This window comes from Prosopis cineraria, unplaced genomic scaffold (assembly GCF_029017545.1).
Source record: "Prosopis cineraria cultivar Desert tree isolate PC_DT_omini unplaced genomic scaffold, ASM2901754v1 PC5, whole genome shotgun sequence".
Lineage (NCBI taxonomy): Eukaryota > Viridiplantae > Streptophyta > Magnoliopsida > Fabales > Fabaceae > Prosopis > Prosopis cineraria.
Window position 1 is genome coordinate 37,197,648 of NW_026555336.1, and position 12,429 is coordinate 37,210,076.

At 35.0% G+C, this 12,429-nt stretch overlaps 1 protein-coding gene across 1 annotated transcript; it reads right to left on the reverse strand.

The window, feature by feature from the left end:
- Positions 1-1,614: 1,614 nt before the first annotated feature.
- Positions 1,615-5,517, reverse strand: LOC129310480 (uncharacterized). The gene is made up of 7 exons (XM_054952330.1): positions 5,368-5,517; positions 5,155-5,244; positions 4,795-4,949; positions 4,218-4,338; positions 3,707-3,826; positions 3,555-3,625; positions 1,615-3,469 (listed from the first exon to the last, which is right to left on the reverse strand). Exons 1-7 carry the CDS (start codon positions 5,473-5,475, stop codon positions 3,229-3,231), a joined length of 906 nt encoding a protein of 301 aa, XP_054808305.1. The 5' UTR covers positions 5,476-5,517; the 3' UTR covers positions 1,615-3,228.
- Positions 5,518-12,429: the final 6,912 nt, after the last annotated feature.

Below are 12,429 nucleotides of genomic sequence, written 5' to 3' on the forward strand. Positions count from 1 at the left end.
CAATCTTATCAACGCGAGTTTCAGTTTCTCAGAACAGTTGTAGTGAACTAAAACCTTCGATTTAATTAATAAACGTCAAATCTTGCATTGATTCGAGAACAGCAACTTTACTGGATATACGTTCAATCACATGTAGGAAGGAATAATAAAAGATAATAATGAAAAACGATGCACTAATTTATTACTCCGTCGAGTTCATTGAGGAAACAAAACCAACACTTTCCTGTACAAGAAATAAATTGATCACTCAGTGAGCCTAAAATAAAAGCCTTGATCACTCCTTTACTTGATTTCAACAGGAAATCAATGAAAGGGTCAAGGAGCAATGCAGAACCAGGTGGGAGAAATTTTCTTAATACAGCCCACATGTTTGTGAGGCAGAAATTTCCTCTGATTTCATAATTCAATATAAGATATCCGTCCTGGCTGCTGATAACCCAGTGGCTATGCTTTATGTCCACTTCCTCTGTTTTCTTTAAAACCACTGCTTGCTATATTACTTGTTGCTCTGAGCCTGAGGAATCTGTACTCGTACCAGTTAACATGAATTGAATAATTTTTATTCAGCTTGAGTAGCATATCTTGTACTGATTTGAGTAATTGAAATTCAGGTAAGCAATATATTTTCCTCTGGATCTGCTACTCTGTGTGGCTCATACCAGGATCATAACAAATATCTGATCTGATGATGGCAGGGAAACCGTAATTTACGTCAACTGATGACACAAAATATTTGGAAGAAACCTGATTATCACACTGAAATGCCGCCAAGAGGTCAGAGTTCACATAACACAGAAAGACAATAACTGTGACAATATAATTGATCCAAAGCGGCAAGTGCTCATTCATCATTAGTAGAATAATCTGTTTGCGTGATCCAGGCACTCAAGATCCTCAATAACTTCCTCGAGTGCTGCTGCTGCAGACTAGAATTTGATACCATTGTTGAAAGATAAGTTGCACTGCATAACATTGTCCCCAATAATCTAAGCGATCAGAGAAAAATATGCTTGTTCTTTCATAAGGCTACATATTTCCAGAAGCTCAGTGACAAAGATAAAATGCAACTTAGTATAATTCAGAATATCCAATAATATATAAAAAAGGTATGTTTAACAGCAATTATCAACCTATAACCTATGAATATTCAGGTTCATCTCAAGGAATGAAAATGAAGATGTTTCCTAATACAAACTCCTATGAAAGAAAGACGGATCCATCTTGTATTAAATGTCTCCAAACCAGAGAGAAATATTAACAACGAAGGATTACTTACTTCAGAAAAACCTGCAAGTCAGGACCCGGAAATTGAATCTGAATCATGCTATTGAACAAGAACCGAGAACGTGTCCAAGCAATCGACGACAAGACCCCGGCTTTACCCCAAAAGGAGGCCGTCCCTGCGCGATATATATCATAACGAGCAAGAAGCCACAAGCACGGAAACATTCAAATTCGAAATCCAAGGACCACCTTGGTATTGCGTCTGAGCGCAAAAGGTAAAATACTGAAAACCAGTCGAATTTAACAAAATCAACCCAGTAATGTTCGACAATAAGAAAGATAGGGTGGTCAGACAACTGTGAACTATGGTTTAAAAAAAAAAAAAAAAAATTCTTCAAAAAGCGATGGTTCAAGCGGCTAGGCTGACCAGGCATTGTGAGCTAGAGGAGCGGCAGCCTGTTATCCTTCCACTGTAGAGAGCCGGAGGTGTTCGCTGCTCTGTGAAACCAGCCTCACGCTATACCCCCTCGTCTAGGAATCCCGAGACTCAGGCCTTCGTCTAGGTCCCGCGATTCAGCTCCCGACTTGGAACGGGCAGGCCACAAGTGCGACCTCCAACCCAACCAGGCGAAACCAGAACCGTGTACCATCACCTTAATGCCCCCACTCAGATTACAAGCTCGCGTTACCAAGCTCGGCGGGCAAGTAGATCTGCCAGTTTTTTATATGCAATGATTTGTGTCAGAAGATAGACGATGTGGGACTAATGACTTGTGGTTTCCGTTCATTTCTCCCTCCCACATTTGAAGAAAAGGATACTCTGGAATCGCAAGAAAACTTCGGGATAACATAGAGGACATCAAGAGGCAATATTGAGGGGAATAAAGTCGTACAAAATAAAGAAGTGAATAGAAACATAATGGAGAAAACATCCTCCATCGAACATAAAAACAACGTGGTATGAGAAAAATTGAGTATTCTTCAACTTTATCGAAGTTATTCATTTTTTGAGAGATTTTAGATATACATTTTTAGCTAGGTCTCAGCTCTGACAACATAGATAAATATGGATTGGATTAGACGTATAACCTTCATGACTTTAATTCAGCCCATTACAAGAACCTAAAGCCACGAGAAGTCCCTGTGCACTGGCCATAGATCCAAAGCCAATCAATTGATTTCTTTTAATAAGAAAGCGATTATCGAATTAATTCAAATCCGCCTCCCCCCACAACTTGAAGGCAGAATGATGAATAAAGTTCAACAATACCTCAAAACAATATAAGCAATCATTGCTCAAGAAGTAGGAAGAGATGGTAAAGTTACAGGACATTACAAAATATATCCAAATCCCACGCTTGCATATCCTGACTCATGGCCAGTAGTATAATGTAGCTTATCAACTCTACAAAACTAGGCTTTTATTTTCCAAAACATGGTTCACTGGACGCGCATGCTCCTCAAGGGCTATACCTCTGAATGCAATGCTAAAAACCCTATCAGTCCAACATATCTAACTGCATTTTTTTTCACCTAAATAAATGTCACCCATACATTTCCAACATGAAAACGGAAGTGTCATTAAAAACTACCAACAAATTAATATTAGAAATTGAAAGAGTAGCAGCAAACCATACAATATAAATAAAAAAATCCAAATATTTGATATTTTCCGGAGTAAATATTTTACCCAAACTTCACTATTACAAACCCATATAAGTAAGTAGGAATTTAGTTTGAGAATAACACTACACTCTTTCTTTCTTTTTTTTTTTTTTTTTGGGGGGGGGGAGAGGATTTGCTGCAAACTAGGAAATTTATACCAATGCAAGAGGAACTAGAAGGGAAAAAAGAACGGTTGCCTGTACAAGAAATTTATGGTTTTGATAGTAAAACTAAAAGAAGAACCTTACTCCTGTACTTGATTTCAACAGCAATTCATTTAAATGGTCAAGGTACGTTGCAAAGCCTGGTTGGAGTGATATTTCTAATACCGTCGAATAATCATTCTGAGTCTTCAGTTTCCTCTGGTTTCACAAAAAATTCAATATAAGCTATGCGGCCTGGCTGCTGATAGCCCACGGAATCTACATATGCATGTGAAGAAGGCAATTTGCCAATCGAAACCAGATGCTGAACTTTCAAGAGTCCACCTCTCCCTATGGTTAACTTGCTTCCTCTGTTTTCTTTGATAACACTGCTTGGTATGTTAGTCGTTGTTGCTCTGAGGAACTTGTATTTGTACCTGTTAACATGAATTCAAAGAAATGATTGATATTATGATGGTAGGAAAAACATGATTTACTTCAAGTAGTGATACAAAACTTTACTTGTAAGAAACCCGATGATCACACTGAAATGCTGCCAAGAGATCAGTATTTGCGTAATACATAAGGTCAATCTGCGAGAAGGACAATAAGTGTCACTATACAATTGATCCAGGATGGCAAGTGCTCATTCACTAGTTGAGAACAAAACAAACCTGCAAGTCTCCATGGCCTTCACCTTTTAAGGTAACAGAAGGGGGAACTGGCTGTAGAATGATCTGGATGCTCGAACCGGGCCACTCTAGATCCTCAATAGCTTCCTTCAGTGCTGCAGACTAGATTTTGATACCATAATTGGAAGATAAGTTGCAGTATACAGGAAAGAAATGCTCATTCTTTGACAAGCACACATGTATTGATAAATTCAGAAACAGTATAAAAAATATAACTGGCATCATTAAGTGCATCCAAGAATTTTATTAACAATCACCATTTAGGTTATAAACTGTCTATTGCATTGCTCAAAAGTAATTTATTATTATGTACATGCGAGAGTACCTCATTATAAGATTAACTATTAAAACCTTACTGTTAATTTTATAAAACAAATACAAAATTTGGAAACTTGAGGGATGCAAGGTGCACAAATAAAGCAGTGGTGGCAAGATCCAAAATGTTAAGTAGCATCCAACTGGGACACACTGATATGAGAGCTTTGCAGCATACCTTAACAGTAAATGTCAGAGGGTTTGTTCCAGCAGGTTCAAAATTGTAGTCCCATGGCATTGTGTCAGGAATCCTTGTTCTGATCTCGGCATAAATGCTAGCATCCTGCAAGTCAACTTTCCTAAAACAGCGGAGAAGGTAAATTTCATTCACGGATCTGGTTGCTCCACAAAATTGTGAAGTGTTAGGCTTGTATAACTGAAGAAACTAAAGTAATCAAGCATCGTGTTCAACAAAAATCATGAAAATTGCAGTCTACCAGCTAGACTAAAATGAATGACAGAATCCATCAGAAGCTCTCACTTGATAAAGTATATTTATTTCTTTCCAGGGATTGCTTTGCTTTAGAAAAAAGTTAAACGTTCACTAATTTATCAAATCATAGAAAAGGGCCATGGAACTGTAATTAGCAATCAATAACCAATGAATTTTCATGTCTTATCAGTCCTTTTCATGTCAAGCAATAAAAATGAAGATGTCTACTAATACATATTTTGTCAAGGAATGACGAATCTGTCAACATTATATGCCCCCAAATTAGAGAAACACAAACTATCAACGAAGGCCATATACTTACTTCAGAAGAACCTGCATGTCAGGACCAGGGTATTGAATTTCAATCATGCTTGACTGACCAGGAACCGAGAACGCGTTTAAACAATCCACTAAAATGCCCAAGCTTACTCCAAAACGAGGCCGTCCCTGTGCGTTGTAATCATAACGAGCGAATAGCTGCAAGTACAAACACACCCAAACTCAAATCCCCCATTAATTAGGTAATTACAGCATTAGCAAAAAGGATAAAATACTGAGTGGCAATCGAATTTGACGTGCAAGTTGTGACTAGAACTCCCCAGAGAAATGAAAAAGACCAACCCTATATGTTATAATGATGATATATCAGTGAGAATGCAAATATTACATGTAAAATGGGTACCTCGCGTTTAAGATAGACCTTGGCCTGAAGACAACCACTTTCTTCCACGATCAAAACGATGCCATGTTCAGACAACTCCACCACCGCGTCCTAGATGCGATGACAGTGGTAAGTTAATTGATTCAAAGAGAGAATGTTATAATATTTATAATAGCTTGGGGACCAAATTCCAAGTGGAAAATGAGGATGGAGGTGAGACTGAGAATAAACAACCTGGTGGCGTTTCCAACGAACGGCGCCGAGAGCATCGACCAAGCCTTGAACGTGCTCAAGCTGGCACACCAGGTCATGGGCCTCATCATCCATAGCCGACGAGCTCATTCTTCCTTGCCCCTCCCGCTCGCGCCAGATACCCAGAGAGGCAAAGCGGGAATTCTGAGTGAATGGCTCCTTGACAGATTCTTTATTTATAAGTTTTAATTAAGAAAAATATAGATAAAAAATTCATATCAATTAAAAATTGTTCATTGTGAAAAATGAAATTGATATATATATCTATTTAAATTAATTTTTTATTAATAAATATTTATTTAAATTTTAATAATAATTAATTTAAGTTTTGACAACCATGAATTCTTGATTAATATAAACTTCTTCTAATAATTTTTTATTATTATTGTCCATTTTAATTATATCATTCTACTGGTCCCAAAATAATAATAATTATATTATTATAAGCGAGAAAAATTGGTTAAATTATTGATTTTATTTAAAAATAATAATTTATTCTTATTAAATTTATCATTTTTAATATATTTTTTCATATTATTTTTATTTTTAAAAATTTAACAATCAAAAATTGTGAAAAAGATAAAATTAAAAAATAAATAATAATCTATTCTTTTAATTAAATCTCACCCTCCAATAAAATAATTAAATACTTTTAAACTAATCCTATTTTTTTATATTTATACTTATTAAATACCCTATAATAAATATAAAGTTACTGTTAATAGGAGTACTTTTGAAAAAAAGACAATGATTACACCTCAAAAGACTAAAGATATTTTATATTTTTAAATATCAAACTCTTTAAAAAATACCTTATATTTTTGAATGAAGAAAGTATAAAGTAATTTATAGAAAGTATCACAAATTTTTTTTAGAATGTAATTTAGATTTAACTAAATAACATGAAAAAGTCTCACTTTTTTGGCATAATTTTTCCTGTGTCCCTATAATTCTAAAAAAGTAAGATGTAATTTTTTTAAATAATCTATAATCTACTTCTATCAAGTCAAAGCAATATTTCTAATTTAAATTCATAACTAGACATAGCCCCGTGCATTGCATGGGTGGGCAAATTTAATAAGATGTAAATTCAAGTAATGATATTAGAGTTAAAAAAAAACATAGCCATAATGTATAGTACCTAATCAAGAAGGAAATAACGTATAACTTAACAATAGTTACTGTATGCAGGGAAAAAAAAAAGCTTGATGAGGAAGTCAAGCATTTATTAACAAAGTTCACTATATATGTAGCTCAAAAACAAAGTAAAAAAAAAATAAACCACTTGTAATTTTGCATAGTCGAAATGAAATGCCAACCCAAAAATTTGGAATTGTGTAAAAGATGAATATTATTCATACAATCGTGTTGCACAGGTTGGCTAATCCTTAGCATATAATGTTTATATCACCATGTGCCATGGGTTGGCTAAAAAAAAAAAAAAAAACACACACACACACACACACACACACACACACACAGAGTTATACTATAATATTACTAACTACAGGTTGATTTTCTGATTCTCATGATATTATATGATACACACTACAGGTTGATCTTCTGATTCTCATGATATTATATGATACACACATAAATTTAAGTAATGATAGTATATAGTCCAGACAATTACATCATAATATGTGACAAATGGTTAAGAAGGATAAATAAAGTATTATCTAAATAAAGCTATTGTATTTGGCAAAAAAAAAAGTTTAACAAGGATGTCATTCTTCACTGTATGGTCAACTCAAAAACAATATTTACAAAAAAAATATTGTACATTTATAGCTTAAAGGTTTTAAAAAAATTGTAAGGTTAGAAGTTATGAGAGATTTTCTTGTGCATTATATTAATAGTATTTGACATCTTTTTTTTTTTTGGAAGATGCCAGTTCGAACTCATGTGCTGCAGTTTAGAAACACTCAAGTAAACCACAAAGACACGGAGTAAGTGGCATAGTATTTGACATCTAAATGAGTAAAATTGAACTAAATAGCTAATTATTAATTTATATTTCAAACAATTCAATTCCCACATAAACTTCTAGTATGAATAATCTTTGCAAAAATTTAAATTGACACTATAATGCATGATGCACAATATAACTTGGCCACCAATATAATCCTACCTGACTTGGCCCATAAATAAAAGTAATAAGATAATAGATAGATAGAGGGAAAGGGGCTCTTGCTCAACTCTTCCATCCAAAAAAATAAGTGTATCATACATATTCATACATATGAAAGTGAATTTGGCTCAAGAAAAAATACATGTACAAAACCATTATCCATAGAATAAAATTATTCTCCAAAGATAGACAACTAAATCATAAAATCTAGAATACTGTAAAACAACTCTGCAGAGGCTTGTGACTAACTCATCCTAGAAACCTGCTTAAGCTAATTTATTTATAGGAATAAAAAAATTATTGTAACAGGGAATAAATAGTATAGCCACCATACTCACACAATATCCTCTTAGTCTTTCTCATTTTTCTTTAATGGCTGATAAAAAGTAGCTTGCCTATTTCTATCACCAAACAAAGCTAAAGAGGAACTTTTGTGTTGCAAGTCATGATGTCAATCAAAACAACAAACAAATGTTGGAAAGAACAAACTGAGAGAAGAAAACATATCCAAGTCAAAAAAATTAAGCAAAGTTAATTAGGTGGGTGATTAACTGATTAAGTCACGGTTATGTGTAATTAAAAAAAACTATGATATGTTGGAAATTGACCAACTCGTGAAAGCCGAGAGGATTGACTGGGAGAGACAAGATTCAAGAAGCAGAGACTTCGATTAGGAGAGACAAGATTCAAGAAACAAAGACGTGAGGCGTGAAGGTCTGAAGGAGAGCAAAGTATGGATGAGAATAAGGAGATGAGCAAGACAAAAAAGAAGGAGACGGAGATTCAGACGATCGAGGGAGCTGTGATGGCCGACGAGCTGCGATAAAGAAGAAGGAGAGAAGGAAATCTGAGTAGATTGAAGCGGACAAGAACAAGAGGTGTAACTGTGTGAGACTGTGACTTTGTGAGGTAGAGGAGCAAGGGCGAGGCTAGGGATACGGCATTGGCATGAGGTAGAGGAGCGATGACGACGGCATAAGGCTGAGGGAGAAGTTGCGAGTTGAGAGCTGTGTGAGGCAACGACGTGAGGACTTAGGGTTCACTATGTGAGAGGCTGAAAGCTGTGTCTATGTGAGGATTGAGGCACGCAGCTGAGAGTGAGCTTCGAAAATGCAAACTTCAGCAGTAATTCAGTTTGGACTGGCAAGGTTTTTTTTAAATTAATAATAAAAAGGCAGACATGCTTTATTGTAAACATTAAGTCATTAACATAAGGATAAGGGTGAGGACGTGAGGTTTGGTTTAGACTAGACAAAAAAAATCACATTTTACTTTTACATTATTATTTTATATTACTTAAAAAAATTTAACTGGCCTTGGAGGGCTTACCCGAGCCTAAGCCCTTTTTTACAAGGCTTATCAAGGCCAAGCCCTCAAGCCCGATTACTTTAAAAAAAAAATCAAAGCTCGAACCCTTATTTAAATAGGGCCTCCAGGCCTGGCCCTTATTCTTGACTCTAATGATATAGGCAAAGCAAAAAATTGACATGTAGGTTGCAGATTTCATTGCATAATGCTCAAGATGTCTTTCCATATTACCATCCTTTTAAAAGATATCCCATCAATGGATATATATATATATATATATATATCACCAGCTATAAGCATACATTAGTTTCAATTTAAATAATGACAGAAGGCAACCCAAAATCTACAAGTGAGATGCCCCTGCTAGTACATTGCACTTCTCTGCATAAAAACAAAAACATGTTCAAAAACAACAACTTAAAAAAATATCAAGACACAGGGGAGAAAATTCAATATAATAAATATAAACGTTAGATGCTAATACTCTAACTTACTTTGGTTGGACTCTAGTTGAATAACAAATCCCTCAAGTACAAAAAGATCTTAGCTCTTTATGGAAAGAACCCTCCTACAATTGATGGACACAATGAAATGTATAGATAGAATAAGGAACCACACATTATGATTTATAAAACTCAACTATTTTAATAAGAGCAGGAAACTATAAATTAACTACAAACATTCTTTCTCTTTATCTTTAACTCCGTTTTGTAACAGTACGGAGCCACCCCTTGGGCCTCGACTCGGTACTGGACTCTGGCCCATCACTGGACCAAAGCCGACTTTCCCACAGGTGGTACTGTGGTTATTCCTTACCACTGCCTCTCCAGGGTCTTTTGGAACCTCCCCAGACTCGAACCTCCAACCTCTACCACCTTAATGAAGTTGAGGCGAAGTTTGGTACCATTGAACCATACCACCTGTGGGAAAGTCGGCTTTGGTCCAGTGATGGGCCAGAGTCCAGTACCGAGTCGAGGCCCAAGGGGTGGCTCCGTACTGTTACATAAAGTTGGTTCAATGGTACCAGACTTCGCCTCAACTTCATTAAGGTGGTAGAGGTTGGAGGTTCGAGTCTGGGGAGGTTCCAAAAGACCCTGGAGAGGCAGTGGTGAGGAATAACCACAGTACCACCTGTGGGAAAGTCGGCTTTGGTCCAGTGATGGGCCAGAGTCCAGTACCGAGTCGAGGCCCAAGGGGTGGCTCCGTACTGTTACATAAAAGGCGCCTTTTATGTAACAGCCCTCCTGGGTCACCGCTGCCTCTCCAGGGTCTTTTCCCAGTTGTCCAGCGCCTGGGAAAAGACCCTGGAGAGGCAGTGGTGACCCAGGAGGGCTGTTACACGTTTAGTCTACTGGTTTCAAAGATTATGGATATCCAGCACTAATCTCAACCTGAAAGGGAGAGAAATCATTTATAAGAGGCCATCTGATGCTCCATACAACAAATCAAGTGTTAAACTAGTAAAAAAAAAAGGTTAGAAATTAGAATAAAAAAATGAAGAGAAGAAAGGACAAGGACAATTCAGACAAAGCTAATAAAATAGAGTTGTAATATTTAAGGGTGAAGAAAAGATTCTAATGATGCAATGATGGCTACTCAATTTGAAATTCAAATTCAAACTATTAACAATGAATTGGTCACATGTCAAAAGGAAAGTACTACTGTGAGGATGTGTGTAAAGGGAGTGTCAGTGAAAGTAAGTAATAGACACAATAACAATTTTTTAGGAGCCAAAACGGAATACTACTGTGTAATAGAAAATAACTGATAGATAAAGTATAAAACCTTAATGTCTTATATTCTATCAAATTATATATGGTATGGGGATTGATAAAAATAGCAAGCATATTTCATACTTTAGTGCACAATGCTCGAAGTGTCCTTTTATACCTATATAGTAATAACCATGTCCCATCATACTTAATAAATATGAAACCTTTATCAATACATTGAGTAGCCATAGGTGTAAACCTAATCCTGTAGACTTATATCAATTAATCAAAAGATTATTCATAATATATAGATAACAAAATCACAAAAGCAATGCTTTTTAAGATATGTTTTCACAATGCCTTATAACTCTAAAAAGCTACATGATAGTAAGTCTACTATAAGAGCTCCATACCAAAAGAAACAACATATTAATCATTCACCGTGCCCCTTTTTGACTGATGCATCAAGGGATCGTATTCACTTAATGCCAGTCATACATAATTTTATTTCATTATTTCTTGATCTTTCACCATAAAGTAAAATTAACAATTTCACATTATATTATTAATACTCCTCCTTTATGACCAATTCACTAACGGGTCCTCATGATTTACCTGATTCTTCACATCTTAATTGCAGTAATGGGTTATGGAAAAAAGGGTCATATCATTAAAAAAAGAAGACTGGAGAAGGAAAAAATAGGATAAATAATTGATGAATAATTGAAAAAAGGAAGATAAAAGAGAAAGAAAAACAAAATAAAAGAAGATTAAAACAAACATTATATTTCTTTGTAGAAGGTAGTTAGTGATAGGCTAATTTTTAGACTAAAAAATTTTTAGCTATAAAAGAATATAGATTACATGTAAAGTATATGTGACTTTGGGCAGCTCTTGTGCAAGAGGTATTGTCAATCTAATTGCATTCAATGAGAATTTGATGTTTTGGAAGATGTTAAAATATAAATGAAGTAGTAGTCATAAAGAACAGGTAGATAATGCCTTTAACCTTCTCAAGGAGCTAGCAGCACATTACTGTGTCAAATTACCTTCTTACTATGAGATATGTCCTATCGTATTGACCTTTCCAAAATCCATAACCTTGAGAGTTCTAGGAACTTAGTTACTTTAATGAAATTGAACTTACCATAACCTTCTCAAGGAGCTGGTAGCACATTACTGTGTCAAAGGTTAGTCACAGGTTTCTTATCTTGATTTCAATAGTTTAATCTCATAGAAATCCAAAATTACCATTTGGAGATAATATGAACTCCATTCCTGGCATGGTTTGTAGGTTTGATAAAGCTGTCAAAATGGGTATTAACTCCATATATGTGTATACCAATGTAGGAATAACTTAGTTACAGACTCATAGTGTTACTGCCTTTCTTCGTTGCATAACATATTATTATATCTTCATAAATTTATGTTAGTTTTTGTTTTAGTAGTTCATGGATGTTTATTGCGACTAACCTTTGCTTTGAAGATCTAGTCAACCAAACTTTAGTTGCACTGCTAATAGCAAAAAACTTATGGGAGGAATGGATTACATCAAGTCAGATGTGATAGGACTAAATGGAGAGGAAAAAAGGCAAAAGTTATGTAAATAACTTAGACAAATATAGGAAAAGAGAGCTTTGATCAACCAATCATCCCCTCTCGCAATGGTTCCATTGTTACCCAACAGACAACTAAATAGATATCTAAAAAATTTTTAACTTCACTTGTCATGATAAATCAATATTAATTGTTCAAAATAATTCGATAATTTAAAGCTAATAAAGATGAAAGCAAAAAAATTATTCTAACCATTATAAAATGCAAGCCATTGAAAATTAGATAAGGGTTTAAAACTAAAAAAAGGATAATGCAAATGAGGTCCTATGATTAAGA